This window comes from Trichoplax adhaerens, genomic scaffold, assembly GCF_000150275.1.
Source record: "Trichoplax adhaerens TRIADscaffold_2 genomic scaffold, whole genome shotgun sequence".
NCBI lineage: Eukaryota > Metazoa > Placozoa > Uniplacotomia > Trichoplacea > Trichoplacidae > Trichoplax > Trichoplax adhaerens.
Genome location: NW_002060944.1, coordinates 7,231,740 through 7,254,725, shown reverse-complemented (window position 1 = coordinate 7,254,725; position 22,986 = coordinate 7,231,740). Strand labels below are relative to the sequence as shown.

Genomic DNA, 22,986 nt, shown 5'->3' with positions numbered 1-22,986 from the left:
CTGTACTGTAGATCAATCTTTGCACTGTACTGTACCAATTCCACTTCTTCTCACTTTTTGACACTACTGTACCGCCTCTTCATTAAAATTAAATCAACTTGTCCGGGAAAAATAGTAAAGTCAATGATTGATTCAAAATGCCGGACGTCGGTCCGGTATTTTCCAATCAATCAAAACATTCTATTATTCCTGTACTAGCTTATGCAGTTTAATATCAATGATATCAATCGCACAATTTACCGCAACCTGATCTACTGATGTATTGTACAGTACACTTTAGTGCAAAAAGAATGGTCAAACTGACCATTTTTCCCTTATTCTACAGTACTATCAGCGACTACTGTACTCAATTAAAATCGTACCCCCGGGGACGATTTTAATTGATTAATGAAGGAGTACTCGCTGCTACCATACCCTAAAACTGAAACCGTTTAGTATACCACACGCTACAAAACCAACCAAGCTTCGACCTACTTTATTTGCTGGACTTTGCATGACTATCGCGGATACAGCAGTACAATCAGAATATTTTCATTTTTTTCTCATCCAATCAAAACGCCTTTTGGAGAATTTTAATTCGATCGCCTGCAGTCCTGGCGGCAGTATAGTAATCTCATTGGATTATGGTTTTCCAGTGAATATCCGCCGCGAAGGCTGCGCGATCAAGCCGGTTTTGAATCATAATAAATAACAATAATAATAATAATAATAATAATATAATATTATTATTGATTGACAGTAATTAAGGACGGACTGTCACGAGAGTGCGCAATCCAAACTTTTCAACTCTGAAAATTGGAAAAGCAATTCTGCGCACTTCCAGTTTGATGCCATGGAAACAGTCCTCGGCTTGCAGCCACCATCAGACTACCGCGGTACTACTGTGATATCATGATAGAAACCTATTAACATACTAAAATGGATCTCATTGACTATAGAGTAATGTCTTGATCTAAACCTATTCACATAGGAAAATGGATATCATTGACTATAGACTACTGTAATTTCCATAAAATAAAATTACTGCCTTTCAACGCATTAGACGGTACAGTAGTTGGGGCTTGGCTGATACATAGGATGATATCCATTTTGCGCAATTTAGGCAATGGCTGCATTGATGTAGGTTGCTCGATAGCGTAGTACTTCAAGACGTATATGCGTATTGCTTCAATCATCACTAACGGTATTAATCGTACAAGGAGTTATTGAAAATTGAAATGGGCGATGCTATTTGATTTAAAAACTACAAAGCTGTAACGGTGATTAGGAAGTTCATCTACCAGTGACGAGATAGGCATACAAATGCACTCCAAGATAGACATAGATCAAAGTAACAGGTGTGAAATGAAGAACATTACGCCAACGAAACGATAATTAATACAAGCAAGAACTTGATAGATTAGTGGTGTAAAATTATTATTACAACATCTTCTATAGTAATTGAATAATAACCATTGCAAGAAATACCACAATTCATTTCATCAACCAAATTTCAATGGCTACAAACTCAGATCAGAATTCATTAAGGTTGCAATATCAAATATTGCAAGAGAAGCAGCAACAACGATTATTACGTTTACAACAAAGAAAAACCAACGAAAGTATTACAACCAGTCAAGAAGAAACCAATAAACGGCAGAGTAACGATAAAAATTCAAATCAGATTAACGGCCAATTATCATGGATGCCAGAAGAAAATTTAAATCTAAAGGTTAATATTACTAGTTAAAACTTTATTATGATAGGCTAGCATACTAATACACAGCATCTTCAACACAATTCGTAATGTTTATACTAGGATACCACTACTTGCTGATTACCTCTATACGTATACAGAACATAAATTTTAATAACGTTATTCACTATACACACAAAAATTCGATTAGATGATTGATTCAATTTTATAAGTTGAGTGTGCTTCATTAATAGCACGACTACAATTTTAGTTACATGTTATATGCCTCTGATATGCTGAAATTATCGATTCCGCAGCATGTTGTAAACAATTGACACAGACTATATACCTACACAATAATCAAATCATACATCCTTAAAGAATACACACTTGATAATTATTAAACACTAATTCACCCATCACAATCCTTAATCTAGTTGGAAGTTACTGATGAAGAGAACGATGATGATAGAACGGTCGAGTCTACGAATGACGATGAAATTACTGAATTAAAAGAAATAATCCGTGTATGTTCTTCTGAGAGTTTTATTATGATTTGATAAATATTTTAAATCTAGATCATGATTCAATCTAACTATATGGTCTTTAAGGCCGATGCTTAAATTTTGATTTGTTGACATGATTTCTTAGTTTTTATTTGAAAATTGATCAATGCTATATTATTTAATTACTGTACTAACGATATCAATACCATGTAATTGCAAAGCTAAAAATACCTTGTACGTGTAATAGGAACTTAAAGACGAGAATAGTCGATTTAGAAAATTAGTAAGGGAGAAAGATGGGGAACTAAATGTATTACGAAAGAACCTAGAAAATAGCAAATATGCATTAGCAGGTATATTCATGACTTCCCCTGCCAAATATAATAACATTACAACTTGTAGCTTATTAATTTATATCAATAAAATAGCATGCCCATATCATTATATGTAATGTACTAGCTAAGTATACAAGTAGATAAATAAGCAGAAAAAGCTTATATTTTTCGATAGCATTCACATTTTATGATGCTGTATATTAATAAAAGGTCGAGGTGCTGGCAGTGATACTGCAGCCAGTCGAATTGTCGAACTCTCGAAAAAAAATCGGGAGCTTTCATCACAAATTGGAATCGAAAAAACGCAATCCAAAGAACTAGCTAGAAAATTCGCTGAACTTAATCGTGAATTAGATCAATTAAAAAAAGTAAATCTGGATTTTCCAAACGATTTTAAAAATAAGAACGATGGGGATAATGAGGTATTTGTGATATTGGATTCATTGAATTTTTTCTGAATCATACATTTTGCTACGATAGTAACTAGCTTATTTTAACTACGTAACTCTTGCTGATTTTATCCACATTCTAGGATACACAAGAAGAGTTAGAAGTGACTAAGGAGAAATTAGCCCGTACTTCAACAAAATTAAACGAATACCGGTCCCAATGCCAATCGCAAAAGCAAGAATTAAAAACTATGCACAAGGTACACAACGTTCTTAAGTTTGATGCTTTATAACGTATCAATTGTCCTGTAAGTATACCGTAGCCGAAAAATGAGTCATGCAGAATAACTAAATTTCAAGTTAATTCATGATTCATTGAACTACTGAAGAAGCTGCGATAAATACTGTACTTTATATATATTTTTAAATTTTCTATTAAAGATCTTACTAACGATATTAAAAATCGCTTACGATTGTACGTATAGATCCTTATTAGCGAACTTGGTGATAATGTAAATATTAACAATCTACTAAATCGATCAAGCAATTGGAGAGGCAGGCAACAACAAATTATATCATTACAAGACAAGGTTTGCGAAATAGGATATACGAGTAGATGGATATTTTAGATTATTTTAGCTGGTCATGTAGTAATTTACTGAGAAGATGGGATTAAGGCCTTATTGGCATCATAGATAGCATGCATCCAGAATTAGAAAATTAGCTAGAGTTATGCTACAGTTAATACAGGAACAAGTAATATCCGGTTATATCAGTCGATTTATTAATTACTCTATCAATAAAAATTGAACCTTGATTTTAGCTCATCAATAAAATAATTAACTTCGGTATTGCTTGAGAGGGCTCACTAGTGATTTCATTTATTCATTACATAATCAGGTTACTGATTTGAAACAGCAAATTGCTGAAATGAATAAAAACGGAACCATAGGCAGAAGATCTGGTGCAACTTCCATTGCTATAAATGCCTTTCCAGTCGGGATTGATGCTAAGCATCAATCTACGATAAAGAAAATTGAAAAACAACGGAAAGAAAACCAAGAAGTAGTCTCTTAATTATGCATTTATCTGAATGATCATATTAATATTTTCAAATAAATGTAATGCATCCATTTCTTTGCTAAAGTTTTATCGTAATTTTATGACTAGAAAGCTACAATAGAATTGGAAAAATTAGAAGAAAGCTATAAGCAAATGCAACAAAAATACGAGGGCGTAAGAGCTAGAAATAAGATATTAAGTGAAGAATTAAAAGGAACTAAAGCGCAGATGGGAACACTGTTAGAGAAAGGCAAACATGACGATGAATTTATCGAAGTTTTGCTGGTTTGTATAGATTAAAGATTGGATAGAACTTACTGTACGATAACCTACTTTGAAAATTGTTGTTTGATTATATGACACACTTAGGATGCTGTACTAGCACTTAATTTTCATATATGTGTAGAGATATGAACTTTATGAAATGTATAATTTACCTACTGTACTGTATACCGGTACCTTTACCGTTAGGTAATTAAATACTTAATTGCACGGTCTTATTCATCAAGCCTTTTATACCATTAATTGATATAACTGGATGTAAACGCATGATTTATAAATCATAGAAATTATTTGTAGTATTTATGTGGCGTGATTATTATCCGAAATATATAGAAAGTACTTTCTGGTAACAGTATAAAGCTTTTTGTCCACATTCAATTTTAAAGCAGACTTATACTTTTCTATCCTTTTATCATAGAAAGAAAATAATAATTTAAAAGAGCATAAGACATCAGAATCTAAAATCCGTGGAAAAGAATTAGAAGATCTCCATCAGCTAACGTCACAACTAAAAGCAAAGTGTCATAACAAAGATGAGCGCATTAAGGCATTAGAAAGTACCATTGAAAAATTAAGACGAAATTCCGATCAACCAGATAACAATCCTAAACGTAAATTATTGCTTTAACGCTATATTTATCTTTTTAGCTCTTGCATCCTCACATTAGTATTGTTGCACGATAATCGGTAGCATTGTTATAAAATGTAAATGAATTGATTCTTTCTTAAACATGTGTTTAGCAATAAGTGGGAAAATGAGAACATTTAGCAGTAGCAGCAATAATAGTGACATTCCAAGTGGAATTTTGCCTACACCTCCTCCTCCACGACCAAGATCCGATTCGATTAATAGTGAGCATAGTCGACCTGATAGTCGATTGTATTCTCCAAAATCAAATCAATCTCAGGGTCGGTCAAAATTACCAGTTTCAGCTGGAACAAGGTAATTAAATCTTTTTTAGATTTATTGCTAAAAATTGCCCTGTTGATTTATAGAGCATCTCAGATTGAAATATATTAATGAGTACATAAATCGTGAATAAAATGTTTGATTGTGTCAATTTTAGTGAAATAAGCTAAAGATTTAAAATGTTAAATTTCACCCGGATTTATTACTGAAATTACCCGGTTGCTTTATAGAATATCTTAGATTATAATATGTTAATGAATATATAAATATGAATTATCTTTTGAATTTAGTTTTGTAGAAATTAAACAGAGATTGAATTGTAAAGTTATTGATTCATCTTTAGGAAAGATACTTCAAATCTTTACATGCAATTACAAGAGCATAAAGCATTAGCACAAACAACTTCCATCGAAAGGGATAGATTGACTGAACTGGTTAAAATATTGCAAGAGAGGTGAAATACTGCTTACTTAATTTATACTTTCACCCATTATTTATCAGGACTAGTAATATTTGGATTAGGCTACAATTAGATTAGATAGGCATGGACAGTTTGTATATGTTTATAAAAACGATACTATTCGGTAATGCAGCACATGTTTACCTCAACTTTTACAAAATTTCCTTCAAATTTAAGATTGATCGGAAATGTGATAGATTTAATATCAAAAGGTGTAGGGCTAATTGTTGAATGAGCCATTATGGTTTGAGTTACTGCACTTTATGATTTATTTCTTAATATTGATTGAAAAATTTGTCTGTTAACATAACCACGCTACGATTGTTATACAGAAGTTCAGTATCCAAGTTTTTCTTGTTTTGGAAATTGATATCGCTTAGTCATATTATATGTGGTGTGGATATTTCAGGATTAATGAGCTGACCAATAAAAATATCGAGATTGGAAATCAATTTCAAGATCAACGACGACAGAACGCCTTACTTGAAAAGGAATTAGACAAAACTCGTCGACTTAATCAGCAACAGGGTTTAAAATCAAGTGATACAAGGAAGAAAGCGCAGCGCCAATCATCTACAACTGATTTCGAGACTAAAATCGAAGAGTTAAATTCCAAGTAATTATAAACTTAAATAAATAAACCTTTGCAAACTAGCACAGAATTGATACTTTCACACGTTGGTATATTTATACTACAATCGATTAGTTAATGCTAATTGAATCATTGCGAAAGACCATACTACCACTACTACATAAATTGTCTTTTTCGTAAACAGCTTAGCTAACACATGCGATCATGATTTATATCCGTTGCCTTCCTGCTTATACGCATATATGATGTCAAATTCTATAATTTATTTTAGGTTAGAAATTCAGAGAGATGAAAATACTGCACTAAGAGAAACAATTCGCTCTATATCTAAAGGAAAGGATGAAGATTTGAAACTCTATCATCAAATGATGGAACAGACTAAAAAGATATTTCTGACAAGTTTAAGGGAATATAAAAAGTTGACAGCATAACCTGATATTAAATATAAAACTAACCTATTGTAATGTGATTATTAGAAAGTATTCAGATTACGATGTATTTTCAATCATTGATTTTTTGACTGTAAATTTGTATTATATCACAAGCATTTCATATGTATATGAGCAAATCCATAATAAGTTTTTGATTTTATTTCTCATATATCATATTGGTCTTCCCGAATTTATTTATAATTAATTGCCTAAGTTAGATGGTTTAGATTCTAAATATTACAAAACTTATCTTATGTGCACACCACTATTACATAAAAGTTTAGAGTATTTGGAAAATATAGTATAATCGCGGACCACGATGAAAGGTAACGGTTTATGCTGTAGGTAATTGTGAATTATACTGTAAATTCTTTTACTTAAATTAACTAGTTCAAGTTCACTAGTACAGCCAATGTATTTGTATATGTATTGAGACGAGGTTAATGTGATAATAATGTAGATTAAAAATTATTTCATATCCGAAGAAAATGATGACGCTTGATATCAAAGACTCAAAATACGTATGCATATATATAAGCATAAATGGTCATTTAACTACAACGTGTAAACAGCCAATTTACTAGAAGATTGTGTATATATCATTATTTTACTAGTATTTACTAGGATTATCAGAATATAACAGACAATATGAACTTTTGTACATGTGCAATTCTGCTTACTTGTAGACCTTTGCGCGTTCATAAGAATAAAAATTACTTTTTACTGACACAAACTGCTTGCTATTTGGTATGTAAGGGTATTATCTTGTGCATTAAAGAGTACTATTGTGGTATACATTCAGTTTGTACGAGTGCAATATTATTATACAATAGTAATAAATATAATGGAATGAATAAATGAGTAATTTAGCTTTGAAAAAAAGGCGGTAGAGGTCAATCTAGTAATCCTTAGCAATGCCGTTGTTAAAAGATTTTTTCACAATAATCATCGTGTCTGCAGATTAAAACATCACATTTACATCACAAGTACAGGGCAGGACAGTTTCAGGAAAGTGTGGGAAAATCTTTGAGATGATTATATCATCTCCGGATATACACAGATTATGACATGTAAAGGACACCAGAACTACTCAAGTCCATAAGAAATATCGTCAATCAAATCGTATTCATGCGATTGTACGTATGTCGCGCTACTAGTACTCTATTAACTTAAAATTGCACTTTTCCGTAGAATTTTCACGGATTTCGCTAGTTTTCATTCTTCTTCATTTTATTATTATTCTAGTATTAGGGGAATTTTGTTATTAGTAGTAAATATATAGATAAAAACTCCAAATAAATCGTGCTAAATCTCTATGATATTTTTTACTTATGAACTTGTCCAGTATCCACTTATTATGGATAACTAGATGCTTCTGGATATCTACCTACCGTAGTAGTCTATGGTATAATTAAGTATATCTAATAGCCCATGGTATCATTAGTATCTCTAATAGCTAATGCAATAATTCATATATCGAATAGCCCATGGTATATGGTATATACGCGTATCGATCTCGTAGTCCAATCACTGCCTAGTAGAAGTTGTATAGGATAGGGCGAGTCGTCCATCTGTCCACCGTCCATTCGCATCCATGTAAGATCCTGGTGAAGACGATGGTGTCTAAATTGTGTGTTGGGCAGTACTGTAAGGGTATGCTGTGGTGTTTTGCAATTTCCATTTTTATTCGTTCGCAAATCGTAAATAAAATCAACTCGCCTAATCCTACTCCAATCTGAAATCCACTGTCCATATTTCTTAAAATCAGTCGAGTATCGCGCATTCTACTGCACAGTTTGCACGATGTAATATACTGCCGCCTGCTCATGTTATGTTGGTGGCTACCCTTATGCTATTTCATGTATGGTTGCGTACTCGTATTGCAAGTATGAACACTACTGTAGTATAGTACAATGTCACGACAATGTACACAACAAATCCATCAGAGGTCAGAGAGCTCTGGTTGGATACTACCGGTGCACCGGTGCTTAGTTACCTTGAAATTGAGGGCGTAAACCCTACTGAAGAATAAACGTTCGACTACTTTACTCAATCTTTCCTTGAATGTTCAGCATTGTGCCAGGTAAATTGATTTTATAGCCATCTTATCATTTTGGATTGGTGTAAAATTAGTTGTCGACGAGGTAAATTATGCAAGTGATGTCGTTAAGTTTGATGGAAAGGAAAAATGGCAATGGCTTTTGCCAATGCTATCTTCCATTGCATAACCAATTCTTTTCTTCATGCAGTGACAAGCGTTTTTAGAAGAGCTTTCCCTCTTTCTTGCCTCGCTAAAAGTCCAACACAGAAAATTGTCTCTTTCCCTTCTTGGTATAGTAATCAATCAGCGAAAGAAATGAAGATTGATGTCATTCCAGCCTTACAGGATAATTATATGTATCTGTTAACCGATCCCAAAACCAATCAAGCTGCTATTGTTGATCCAGTCGAACCGGAAAAAGTAATGCCATAAGTTAAATTCTCTCAGTTAACATCGTATGCAGTAGACTGTCATTTGTTGTGACTGAATCAAGCCGCAATTATTATAGAATTATTACACGTAGTGAATACATTAAGATTGATCCCTAGTTATTAGTTAACGATCGAGTATGCGTATAGAACCATGTCTTAATCATTAAAGATCAGGTCTAAGATACAAATGATATTTGATACGTATCGCTAGAAGAATTCATCGGGTCACATTTATATTGCGCTGTTAAAAGTGTAGTATTACAGTGCAATACGCTTAATATACTTAATAGTAGATGAAATACATAAATTATGATTGTTCTTTAGCTATTATTTGGTACTTACCAATTCTTAATCACTAATGATTAGACCACTTCATGTTTTAATTGTTTATATATAATGCTATATTAAGTGCAATCCTACAGTAGAATACAGTACACTGACAATTAGCACACTTAATAGTAGATGAAATAGATGAATTAGGCTTGAACTTTAGCTATTTATTTAGTCCATCATCACTTCTGAACCCTAAAGATCGGGTCTAAGACGCAGATAATTAATTAACGTTTGTTACGAATCCGCTGATCTGATTCATCGCTTTATGCCTATGTTACTCTATATGAAGAGTAAGTACTGCAACACGCTTACTGTATTAGTATTCAGCGATTATTATTGGCCAGACACTATAACTGCAATTTACGATAAAATGAGCCTACTGCTCTGTAGTAGGAAGGAAGGACTAATAGTAGGCAAAGGTATAGCGCAACCTAATTTGGGCATTTCTCCTTTTTTTGACAGGTCTTAGCTGCAGTTAATAACAGGAAGGTCGATTTAACTACAGTAATAACCACTCATCATCATTGGTAAGAGCAACTGTATGCCTACTGTCGATGCTAAATCAGCTATAATAACAGTATTCTCGTCTAATGTGTGCGATCAACTTGGAATTTGTGATCATAATTATGTTATAAAACTTAACAATTTCCGTAAGTATGTGATTTATTAATTAGAGTAATCTTATTAATGTAGGGATCATGCCGGAGGTAATGATAAACTAGTCGGCATGGTTTCTAAGAAATTGAAGGTTTACGGGGGTGATGAAAGAATCGGTTCTTTGACTGAAAAACTTTCCGGCGGTGAAGAATTTAATGTAAGCTTGTTTGATAACTATTAGCATGATATTTTTAATGGCGTGATCTGACAAATTTCCTCCCATCTTACAGATTGGCTCTCTTGTTATCAAATCATTAGCAACGCCATGTCACACCTCTGGTCATATTTGCTATTTTGTATCTGATCCTAACAGTCAAGAATCTGCAGTTGTATTTACAGGTTGAAAACTATTAAGATTAAAAATTGTTGTAGTACTTTCTGAAATGAATCGAAAAGCATAACATCTGCTGATTTATATTTTTAGGAGATACACTCTTTGTAGGAGGATGTGGCCGCTTTTTTGAAGGAACACCAGCTCAGATGTATAATGCACTTTGTAATATTTTAGGAAAATTACCTTCCTCGACTGTACGTTAATTGAAAATTGACTTTTTATGGCTTATAGTTTTGATGAACAATGTAATATATTATTTTGGGTGAAATAACATTTAGTTTCTAATTTAATTAGAGGGTTTACTGTGGACATGAATACAGTGCTAGCAATTTAATATTTGCAATCCATGTAGAACCCGATAATGTAGACATTCAGAAGAAATTAGAATGGGTTAAGGTAAGATTTTTCTTCTTATCCGGATGGTAATAGTTCATCATTGATATTACTCTTTACATGCTTGTCTTTGACTTAATAAATCTAATCGAATGGTTAGAAACAACGTGCGAACAGATTAGTAACTGTCCCTTCAACAATAGCGGAGGAATTGTCTTATAATCCTTTTATGAGAGTCAAGTAAGAGATAACAGATTTGATTAACTAGTTCGTATGAGATAGGCTGATGTCATATAAATAAACTATAATTAATCGCTGTGAATTTATTAGTTCATTATATTATGAATAATAAGTTTACTCGAGCAGAATTAGTTGTTTGATTTACGAGACTAATCTATTAATCGTATGTATTTGAAATTAGCACTAATAATGTAAGAAAGCATACCGGAAAGAAGAGCGGAATCGAAGCTATGGGATACCTTCGCGAAGAAAAAAATAATTTTAAAGCGAAAGCTTAGCTTGATAGATTATAACCCTTATACTAACGAGAAAGTTGCTTTTTGCCACATAGTACCTAAGATAAATAAATTATCCTTATGATAGTAGAAATGAAGTTTACTGGAGATTACGTGATGGTATAACTTCTACTCCAAAGCTTTGAATTGAAAATTTAACATGTGATCCTGACGTCTGCTACTATGAAAGATTTTCACACACATCATTTTTATTTTATTCATCTTCTTCATATTATACTAAAAAATAAATTATTGTTTACAAACTTAAAATCAATATTGTATGATGTACTATTGAGAATGATTTTAATGCGAATTAACTCGCTGAAGAGGTAGAGATTTGTAATATTAAAAATTTCTAAAATGAGCAATCCAGACTCTCCGGTACTGCCTATCTGAGACAGATTATTTTCTCAATGCAAATATCTTTAAAAATAAGATCTAGTACATCTTTTTGCTTCGCTATTCCAGTCATACGATCAAGTTTTCTTAGTGTCAATGAATTTCTGAGTAGATAGAGATTGCAACGTTAAAACTGCTAAATTTTAAAATAGCCCGACATTGCTTATCAATGACAATTTATTTTCCGATACAAAAATCTCGGAAAATAACATCTAATATATCTTCTGTTCCGATATTCCCAGTAATACGACCAAGTTCTCTTAATGCAATTCTTAGTTCTTCAGCACCTAGCACTAGATCATGATCTTCTACAATAGCAACATACGGCAGTAGTTTTAGAAGTTATACGGCATTTAGGACTTTAATCAAATCGAAAGACTGAGAATATTAGTTTTGTGACACAAATGACATGCACACTAGCTTTCAAACTGTTGCAGATATAATATGCTCGGATGTATTGTTACAATAAATCTTTTTACTATTTGAATTTACCAAAACCGTCGTGAGCCATCCTTAAGTAAATTTCCAGCGAATTTAGCGCTTCCCTTAGATGAAATCTATGACGAGCCTGAGTTATGGAAGGGTTACCAACTACTGGATCTCCACAACTGTTATACAAAGGCATGTGTAATTAGGTATCTCACGGTAACTAAATACCATATTTTTAAGGAGATAATCTAAAAATTAAAACATCGTACATGTCTTTCATTTTTTGAGATAAGATATTTATGAAATCCTCAATTCCGTCGCCAGTTTCACAAGAAATTATACAAGCATTTACCTATTACGATAAACCTAGTATTAAAATTAACTGATCATTCATTGCTTTATATCAAAGATGTTAACAACATATTTACTATATGATGTACAGTCGATATGATAAAAATAAAATTTTGCTTATAGAAAATACCCCTTTAGTATTGAATGCTTCTTTCATCTGTACTGCTAAATTATTTGTTATTAAATCGGCCTTGTTTAAAATCATTAGATATTCGATATTTTCATCGAAATCTGCACTTGTGCTTTCGTCTACATTTGTGTTTAACATCCTCAAGGGTGATTCTAGCAAGCCATCAATATCAACGTGTTTATACTTTGAAAGATCGTGAACGATTAAAACAAAATCTGCAGCGGAAATTCTAGTGAATTCAAGAACATAGTTAAAAGAGCATGAATATAGCGATCACTAAAACAAGAATTTATCTACAACAGAAGTAAATAACGTACTTAGATTTAGCGCGTTTTATTCCTTCCTTCTCAACAGGGTCAATCGATTGACGGATGCCAGCCGTATCACTGTAGATGGTGTTATAAGTTTATTGATATGCAGATAAGGTAGTAAATGCCCACAAAATGCGATCTAATTACCTAAATAATACCGGATAACCGCCAATATTAACTGCAGTTTCGACAACATCCCTAGTGGTACCTTCAAGTGGAGACACGATAGCTGCCGGCCTTTGACCTAGCATAGACGAAAATGAATCTTCTCAACCTCATTTTAATTTATGCATGCAACCGTATACAGTACGAGTATAGTGGTGGCACATATATATTTCTATACTCCATGATCGTCTGCTACTGTACTTACAAAGTAAATTAAGCAGGCTACTTTTACCAACATTTGGGGGACCAGCTATAACAACATTAACTCCTGACCGGAGCTTTTCTCCTCTTCTTCCATCCTCTAAGTGATTTCGAACTTCTTTAGCAAGTTTATTGACGGAATTTTTTACTATTAATAAAGTTTGATATGTTTACTAGATCAATTCGATAAAGAAATCAAGCATTAATTATCTCAGCGTACAAGCTGTACTTTGATTGGGTCATAGGAGCAGTAGATCATACTGATTCTCTGTAAAGCTAATTCTTAACTTGGGTTTGATAAATTGTATAAAGTAGCAAATGCATACATAGGATGAGAATTATGACTTTCATACCATTAGTCAATATACCATCTTCTATTACGTCTTCAGAAAAGTCAATGGTAGCTTCAATATCAGCGACACTCTACGAATATTAAAATTTCTTTTACTGAATGATCGGTACGTTAGTTTCATATTGATTGAGCTTAGCTAAATAACGTGAATATCCGTTTTTTCGTCAACAAGCCACTACGGTTAATGTTACCTTCAAAAGAGTTTTACTCCATATCTTATATAATTGACTCAAATGACCCTGGAAAAAGGTAAGGCTTATACGTAATAGAATCAAATAAATAACATTAAGGAAAGAGTCTTACATCCATTTGTCTAAGTGCTTGCTTTCTTTGTGCTTCTGTTTGTGCATGAATTAGATCGGCTAATCCTTCTACTTCAGTCAAATCTAACTTTTCATTTTCAAAAGCTCTAATCGTTTCATTTGATGAGTTAAAATAGAAATATTAGATGCCAACAACCCTAACCAAGTTTCTGTAACTTAATTTAAATGGTGTTAGATGGCTGTGTCATCAACCTTCGAGTAAAATCGCCAGCCATTGCAGGATATAAACCATCAATCTCTGACAGAGAAGTTAAAATGCCCTCGACAACAGCTGAACCACCATGAACCTGAAATTCTGCAAGATCTTCACCAGTAAAGCTATTAGGCCCTGAAAATAATAAATTAATTTGAAACTATAATTACCGACATTATAAATGATTGATTTGAAATGTATTATGATTGTAGAACAGTCTCATCGTAACATCAAAATACAAGATTTTCGACCTGGAAACCATAAAATTAAGCCTTTATCAACAAGATCTCCTGTTGAAGGTTGATAAATTTTGCGTAAGGATGCATATCTGGGTTTTGGTAGATTATCGGATTTCGTCATCAATTTGACAGCCTAGCAATAGTACAGTAGTTGGACGATATTATTACAAAGTGTATGCAAAGTATATCAGAGTGCATAGACTTGATGTCTTATTCCTGCGCTATTAAATTACAAGCATGTACCATATTTTTGTTAAGGTTAGCTTGTCTATGAGCTAGTCTACAATAATGTAGTTATTGCATAATAAATTACTGTAAATTGCAAGTGAGCATGTGGAGCCAACACTCACAATACTTCATAGCATGAAAAATTTTTGGTTTACCTCAGAAGTCTCAGGTCCTGTTACTCTTATAACAGCAACACCTAGGTACGATAAAAGGCATTTACAGTATGGTTATTTAATATCGCTGTTATAACAATGTTAAAGTGTAATAAAGTGTTTGGTTTAGTTGTAGCTGTTAGTCCATTGCATATGCTTTGACTACTTATGGTGGTGATGCACTGGCATAATATGGTGATCAATTGCATCTGCAATTGTACTACCCAAATGTGTGAGTGTACGTACAGTAGTAGAAATATGCAATGATCTACGAATACATATCACTCGTATGCAAATGTGCTGTACAGTATAATAATGAAATTTTAGCTATGCATGTATGATTGTACGTCTTAGCTAATATGCAGCTGCAGTAGCAACATGCAAAGATCTATGAGTGCATAATACAGTACTCATATGTAAGTGTACAGTGTAGTAATGAAATTTTAGGTATGCATGTATGATTGTACGTCTTAGCTAATATGCAGCTGCAGTAGCAACATGCAAAGATCTATGAGTGCATAATACAGTACTCATATGTAAGTGTACAGTATAGTAATGAAATTTTAGGTATGCATGTATGATTGTACGTCTTAGCTCATATACAGCTGCAGTAGCAACATGCAAAGATCTACGAGTGCATAATACAGTACTCATATGTAAGTGTACAGTATAATAATGAAATTTTAGGTATGCATGTACGATTGTACGTCTTAGCTAATATGCAGCTGCAGTAGCAACATGCAAAGATCTACGAGAGCATAATACAGTACTCATATGTAAGTGTACAGTATAATAATGAAATTTTAGGTATGCATGTATGATTGTACGTCTTAGCTCATATACAGCTGCAGTAGCAACATGCAAAGATCTATGAGTGCATAATACAGTACTCATATGTAAGTGTACAGTATAATAATGAAATTTTAGGTATGCATGTATGATTGTACGTCTTATCTAATGTGCTGCTGCAGGTAGAAATACACAATGAACTATGGATGTATCATACTCCTATTATGGGAGTCCTATGCAAGTATCAATATGTACTGAAATTTTTTAGCTGAATCCATGTACTGTAAGATAACGCAAATGCGTATTCCGAGTCTGCTACAGCAGAAATACGCAATGATCTTCATTCGCTTAAGCAGAGCAATTTTACAGCGTTTCTTATCGTGTGTATTTCACTCTGTTAACATTATCTCTATCTCATCATCGATTACCTGATACGCCATGGCCTGAGGAGACTGCAAATACAGTACTGCGATATAAATCACTAGGACGATCACTGCATGACCGAATGCAAAACCTCACCATATTGCTAGCTTGCATCCAGCATCGGATTTTGCTTGTATTCATTGCTGGAAAGATTGTGGATACTACAGTCCTCTACACAGTATTCTATGCGCGTACAGTCTATTAATTATCTCTATCTGTTACCGACCTCATCGTTAAATAACATTTATTATAGACGAAATGGATCTCCATCGCTCGATAGCATCGTCAATAACGTTGAGTTCAACTGCAAGGGCTTTAACGCACTCCAGCACTGTACAGTATATCTTCTACAGTGTACAGTACTACGCTCTATTTGTTCGATTGTACTGTACAGTACTGTACGATGTAATACTAACTACTGTAGCGAATTGACTGTGATACAAACTACCCATTAGAATACGAATTATAGTAGAATGCATTTCAAGTCTCAACGGCGTACTTATATAAGCCGCCACTTTTCAATACGATAAAGAGAGAGAGAGAGTGGAGTTAGTAGTTAGTTTTACAATAACTTCAACTACGTCTTCAATTTCTTGTCTCTATGCTAAGTGAGAGTAGTACCAACTTTCAATACAGTTGTTAGTATTAGCTCTAGACAGTAATACACAACACTATGGTTGAGGGCATACTGTAGATTATAAAGGTTTGAATCGAACCAAACCGAACCGAACTCTGGTCTAGTTGAGGCTAGCAGATACAGAATGAAGTGTTTAAGTGTCACTCGAGTACAGTGTACAGTGTACAGTACAACCGCCGTACAGTGCTGTTCTGTACTGTACGATATTGAGTATCAAGGGCTAGGGTTCGAGCCAACAGCCGTAAGCGAGGCAGTAAACGAATGGTAAACATCGGATTCGTTACTATTGAATCAGCTTGGTTAGAACCTGGAAGGGCACTTTCATCGACATTAACAGATTCTTCAGCTCTTCTTCACCAATCTGTTTCTAGTTTCCACTCTGATTAAGAATGGATTCGGAAGTGAAATACCGTAAAGTATATCATGCACTGCTTCAGAGATGCTCTCAGATAGAAAATGTACGAAATATTCACCCAAATAGATAGGCAAAAGATTGAAATGAACAGTGTGGAGAGGATGTTCACTCTTCTAATGGATTCCTTTTTTTTTTGTCTTCTTCTTTAGTTCAATGAACGCTTAAGTTATCGACTTTTACAAAGCAGACGTGTTTTACTCCGGCTACGGCAACAGAGGCAGTAAGTTATACATATACAAGTATGAATGATCTAGGTCAGAATGCAATGTCATATAGAAATACTTCACTTAGAAGCGATGATTCTTAGCCAAAGATTGCAATCGTCGTACTTGCTTCCGACAAGAAATTGTTGACAATCACCCGTATCTACTGTAGTCCGATCGATATACGAATATCTTACTGTTTGTAAAGTTAATCATTTCTAACCATTTGATCTCGTCTATGCGATATAAAAATAGGACTAATTGTAGCTTAGAGATAGCTAGTTGTGATTTTCCTAGTTCAAAATAGTATTCTTACTCTACATTACATTCTTATAATACAGTGTTGAATGATGATGACACGGTACACTGTATATACAGTACGTATATTACCGCCAGTAAGATTGATATTATTGCAAAAAGTTATGATAAATTCAATTGATTTAAAACTGGCCATGATAGCCTATTGGGTATAAACCGTAATTTAGGATAGAATTCATATACTTTTATACTTTCATTTTACCATCAATAGAGCATATATTTGATGCATGTAAAACGATGGTGATAATAGCTGCAGCTAACCGCATTTTCTTGTTATAGGTTTCTTGTGAAACGTTTGGATGAACATCATGATAACTATGATAATATCGATGTCCTTTTACAGGTAAAACCAAATAACTTGTAAGCGAGTAATTTTGTGTAAATTACAAATAAACCTTGGTATTCAATACCAATACCTTCTTTAAAATTGAGTATAGGGCGTGAGCTAATTCTTATCTAACTACATCATTTTCCTCAATTTCGACATTTCTTTTTTACATGCTTCAATACTTCCGACAGTATCTCTGAACTCTTTTACTTAACAAGATCTCATTCTACAAATGATTTAGGAGAGAAAAAAGCGTATCGAGAAAATACTTGGTCACAGTGGGGACCTATTTGATGTCACGGATGGAATATCCAGTGAAGAAGAAACAAAAGGCAAAGTAAAGAAAGGTCATTATAATTTAGGTGATCCAATGAATGGTAAAATGTTAGCCAAGAAATTTAAGATTAAGGGTTATGCAAAGCAAGAAAAAGAAAGAGACCCTAACGCACCTAAGAAACCTGCCAACGCTTTCTTTCATTTCTGTCAAGAAAAGCGCAATTTACCGCAAGACGTTCAAAAAGAAGAAGCCGACTCCTCTGGCTATCATGATTTAACCAAATTTCTTAGTAATAAATGGAATTCATTGCCAAGTGCTGATAAAAAGGTATAGTTATTTGTCAGTATCTTTCATTAAATATTATGATATAGACCGTCTATTTCTGTGTTCAAGTCCGTAACATGCTCATACACCAACATATACAGGTATATTATGAAATGTACGAAAGAGATAAAAAACGATATGAAGAAGAATTGAAGATTTACAACAATAAAAAGGCTGATGGCGAAGCCGCGAAAACTTTAACTCCTTCTGAAGATACAAAAGAGAACATAGTAAATGAAATTGAGGTAAAAGAAGAGGAAACTACAAATGATCCTGATGAAAGTAAAGCTGAATTTGAAAGTCTATCAAATGAAGATCAGGACTCAAAGATGGAAGTAGAAGTGGATGATGATAGCGAACACATAAACAATGGAGACGATAATAATAATTTAGATGACGATTCTGAAGACGATTTCAAAACGACTACTGATGTCAATAATGATTACCAAGAATTTGCTGACACTGAATGTGACGTTGACAGGGAACAGTTGGATAGTAATTGCGATAGTGCTGAAGATGAAGATCAAGATGACTTAGAAAATTCAATAGACTAGAGTTTTCATTACGCTATTTTTTATAAATTCAACCGTCAACCACAAAAGGACAATCTATTGATTGCGTTAACCTGCCATCTATTGTGAACGCGTATATGTTTACAGTGCAGGGTACATTCTCAAAGCATCTTCTGGGTCTTATGCTTTCTTGGATTTCACAACACCCATTTATTAATATATCCTTCGAAATACTGTATGTTGACGTTAATCTCGATTTTCATTCTTGAAATTATCGTCATAACACTCTTGTATTATATATATAATAATAGCTTAACTTATAGCTTATGCCAATTAGGACAATCTAAGTGGCTTTAAAAGTCAGTAAAAAACGATGTACTGTATTATCAACCAGTGAGCCAAAACGAATAAAATGATACTCTCTTTATTCTCGATATTTTTCAACAAGCTAACCTTACAACGCAGTTTTATAGCATTTAGAACCAAACTGATTTATTTTACGTATTAATATTGTGCATTGTCAAATAGATTTTCACCGCGGATAAATATAGAATTATAATGATTAGTTTCAAAGCTACATAAATAGAGTTCAAAATAGGGTAGAGTTATGAATGACACAAATGGATACCTAAGGGATCTATTGGCTATGTATTGCAATTTTTTGGCAGATGTCTCGTAGTTTTGGATGCTGCACGGATATCTTTTCAGTATCTAACTCGGTTGCTTCAATAAGGTGGATAATCTAGAGCCAAATGAACGAGTATACCAGTACATCTTAGTTGTATGATGTCATATTTAAAGTAAAATAATAATACAATTTCCATTTCGTATCTTATAACAACTCGAGGACTATTATCAATATATTGAGGTACAGTACCTGTTCATTCTTATGCAATAAATGGCTTAGTGCGGAAAGACTATAATGAGCGGAAACCCAGTTTAGCTCATGATGCATCATCTCTATCAGAGCACTAGCACATTCAAAGCTAACTTCTTCACTTGGCTAAGAAGCGAGAAAAAACCATATTAGGGTAAATAGTAATGACAAAAGTTGTTACAAGCGAACTGAATAAAATACGAACATTAGCAATAGCGAAATTCAGAACAAGAGCACTGCCAATATTTTGTAGTTGAATGGATTCATCAAGTAGACAGGAAACTATTATAGATGTAACCAAATTTTCAGGGAAAACAAAGCCGTTAGAATTAACGGAATATTGCTTCTTTGACGTTAAATATTTTGCCCCATATGCTTTGGCTAGAACATTACATAGCTAAATACAAAATATTTTAAAGTAGGATATTAGAAATAAAAATTGAAGGTTTTCAATATTACGACTATCAACACTTAGAGGTATAAATTACACTAGTATACCATTTTGACAATTTCAACTTTCTCCTCCATTACAGTAACACTTGAAAATGCGTCAGCAACAACAAGAATTAAATTTTCTGAATAGGAGACAAATTGTAGCCATATTAATAAATAAAATGTTGTGTATTTTTACGATTATAGTATAGAAAGTAATAACATGCTCAACAGTAACCAAGTGCAACTATACGTACGTACCTACCTACTTTTACATTTCGTTAATGTAGTATAAATACTATACTCTGGTTTCAATAATTACTAAACAATCCCTCAATTTTAATGTACTTAATTACTTAATGTAGTAGTTATTTAGGTTATGATTTAATATGAACATATGTGCATATACTCGTATGTTGAATGTGTACCATAATTATCGCAAAATAACTGCAAAGAAGATTCCTTAGTTGCCAAATATTTTAAAACGGTTGCAGCGATTTTGGTTGATGTACTAGACGAGGTATTATCAATTCCAGAATTTGCCCTTGTTAAATTGGCTAAAACAGAATCAATCGCTGATATGTCAGCAGTTAAATTTTTTACGATAGTTTATTTTATGTTAAGTTCAAATTTGGATAATAACAGCTTATACTAACAAAGGCCAGGAATTAAGGCTTGCTTTACCAATTCTATTTCATTTTCCGTGGAATGGTTTTGATTTGTTAAGTAACGATCTAATCGTTCAACCACATCTGCATTATGATTCTCTAGCGATTCTTTTAATTGTTTTATACATGATTGAATCTAGAATTGATAAACATATATTTCAGTCTACTGTATGTAATTATTGAAAACATATCATTTATAGTATACTTTATCTAAATCTTCCGAAAAGATAACAGGAGCGGTGACAATCCCTCTATCAATTATAGAATAAATTTGCAATCAAGCCAATATTGCTATCTCCTCAATGAATTGACTTTAAACATGTATTATCATAAACTATATTATTAAGGGTTTCATTACTCTTGGGCACCGCTACTTGTCGATTCGCTGTGTCTACTTGTGCTTTTAGAGACCATATTTTGTTGATTACTAGATATTGATCCTGCAGGGAGCTGATTAGTAGGTTCAGCAGGACGCTGCAGAAGCTGTTGGGTATTCACGGGCGAACTAATCGGTACTCCACCACCCGGTCCATCATTCATAGAGCTCATAAATTGTCGTATCATACCACCAAAGGGTCTATTTGACGATAAGTTTACAATTATATCTACAAATTAATCTCCCAAGTGATTGTCAATATTTAATAAAAAAAACTGTAAACTATATGTTAGTGATCTTACGTGGATAAAACTTCACTAGGTAGATTGGTGATGTATGATGGAATAGAATTTCCGGTCAAAAATTGACCAACTTCGTTAGTGAACGTGTTACAATTGTGATTGAAAAGATCATATGTACCAAGCCTTTCAGAGATGAAAAAATATTGCAAAGTTAATCAAAAGTCATTTTTTAAAGAAATATAGTAATTATGGTAATGATAGTGTATTAGCAGTGGATAGCCTAGCAGATACCGACCTAAACCTTTCATTGCCAATTGTGGTTAAATATTCCATGAAGATGTCGGCATCAAGCTGAGATTCACCCAAATCGTGTTTGCGAAGCGGCTGACCTATAGCTGTCATACCCTGAAATTAATTGACAATAATGTCGAGTTAAAAAATTAATATTATAGATGTATACATTTTGAAATAGTATTTGTACATATAGAGTCATTAAGAGTCGGTCGAAATTAAAATTTACCGGAGCACAGTTTTCGATGCCACGGCTACTAAAGAAGTATTCGCGGCCAAAATGGACAATACTTGTATGCCTATCACAACAGATTTAATCTTAAATTTGAATGCAATGTTTCAAACCTATAAATTTATAATATCTGATAGACTTCCCAGAATGTACAGTAGTATTATTATATTAATGAGGTATTAATCTCTAAGCTATAAATATTATTTTACATATAACTGTTATACTCGCAAATATACCATACCATATGCCTTCAATGTGCCGACCTATGAATAAGAATAGAAATAAAACATTACTCGGTGATAAATTTTCGATCATTTTTTACTAGTTACTTGTGTATATTAAGCAATTGAATACCACGTAATCCTGTACATCACTTGGATGTAGCAAATGCAATATGCATACCTATTAACCTGTCTACAGCATAGGTTTTAAATACTGTAATCAATTTTTTATTCAATGACTATACTGCGTACGATGATCGATGTAATTTACGTATCTAATTTATAACCTAACTGGTCTATTATTCTATAGATTTCTGTAGTTGATATAATACTAACGGTCAACATATTATTGTAGAACCATTCTCAGAATGCATGGCATATCCATATCAATGAATAGATAAGATTGATTGTGGAATAATTGTTGTGACATGACAATGGTGTAATTTTAAAGGTATTATTTTTGACTGTATCCTATACCATCAACCATGCATTTATATATTATAATTATTGTTGCTAGGTATGCATTTGTTGCGATGCCCGTTACATGTACTAACCTAACATAGCCAGCGACATTTGGTTTGCAAGGCCGAATGATAAGTCATATATATAGACTTGTACCAATGGCATAGTGAATCAGGCAATCGATTAAGTTGCTTCTAATC

The 22,986-nt window shown here is 33.2% G+C and overlaps 5 protein-coding genes across 5 annotated transcripts; 3 read left to right on the top strand and 2 right to left on the bottom strand.

The window, feature by feature from the left end:
* Nucleotides 1–2,743: 2,743 nt before the first annotated feature.
* Nucleotides 2,744–3,534, top strand: TRIADDRAFT_20929 (uncharacterized protein; the record flags this gene model as incomplete). Its single annotated transcript, XM_002110069.1, has 3 exons — nt 2,744–2,944; nt 3,049–3,165; nt 3,391–3,534. Coding segments are annotated over 3 exons (462 nt in total), but the record flags the coding sequence as incomplete, so codon positions are not given.
* A 5,464-nt stretch (nt 3,535–8,998) lies between these two features.
* On the top strand, nt 8,999–11,289 carry TRIADDRAFT_20939 (uncharacterized protein; the record flags this gene model as incomplete). The annotated part of the gene is made up of 8 exons (XM_002110068.1): nt 8,999–9,103; nt 9,910–9,974; nt 10,141–10,261; nt 10,335–10,443; nt 10,529–10,632; nt 10,733–10,834; nt 10,932–11,011; nt 11,193–11,289. 8 exons carry the CDS (start codon nt 8,999–9,001, stop codon nt 11,287–11,289), a joined length of 783 nt encoding a protein of 260 aa, XP_002110104.1.
* A 573-nt stretch (nt 11,290–11,862) lies between these two features.
* Nucleotides 11,863–16,070, bottom strand: TRIADDRAFT_53723 (uncharacterized protein; the record flags this gene model as incomplete). The annotated part of the gene is made up of 14 exons (XM_002109526.1): nt 11,863–11,993; nt 12,178–12,293; nt 12,384–12,466; nt 12,596–12,824; nt 12,913–12,981; nt 13,054–13,150; nt 13,277–13,420; nt 13,626–13,695; nt 13,816–13,863; nt 13,928–14,033; nt 14,140–14,275; nt 14,392–14,512; nt 14,763–14,803; nt 15,977–16,070. The coding sequence occupies 14 exons, from the start codon at nt 16,068–16,070 to the stop codon at nt 11,863–11,865; spliced, it is 1,485 nt and encodes a 494-aa protein (XP_002109562.1).
* A 2,229-nt stretch (nt 16,071–18,299) lies between these two features.
* Nucleotides 18,300–18,667, top strand: TRIADDRAFT_7110 (uncharacterized protein; the record flags this gene model as incomplete). Its single annotated transcript, XM_002110067.1, has 2 exons — nt 18,300–18,476; nt 18,575–18,667. Coding segments are annotated over 2 exons (270 nt in total), but the record flags the coding sequence as incomplete, so codon positions are not given.
* A 2,793-nt stretch (nt 18,668–21,460) lies between these two features.
* TRIADDRAFT_17307 (uncharacterized protein) lies at nt 21,461–22,942 on the bottom strand (the record flags this gene model as incomplete). The annotated part of the gene is made up of 6 exons (XM_002109525.1): nt 21,461–21,539; nt 21,641–21,763; nt 21,876–21,985; nt 22,101–22,170; nt 22,345–22,366; nt 22,879–22,942. Coding segments are annotated over 6 exons (468 nt in total), but the record flags the coding sequence as incomplete, so codon positions are not given.
* Between the last annotated feature and the right edge of the window lie 44 nt (nt 22,943–22,986).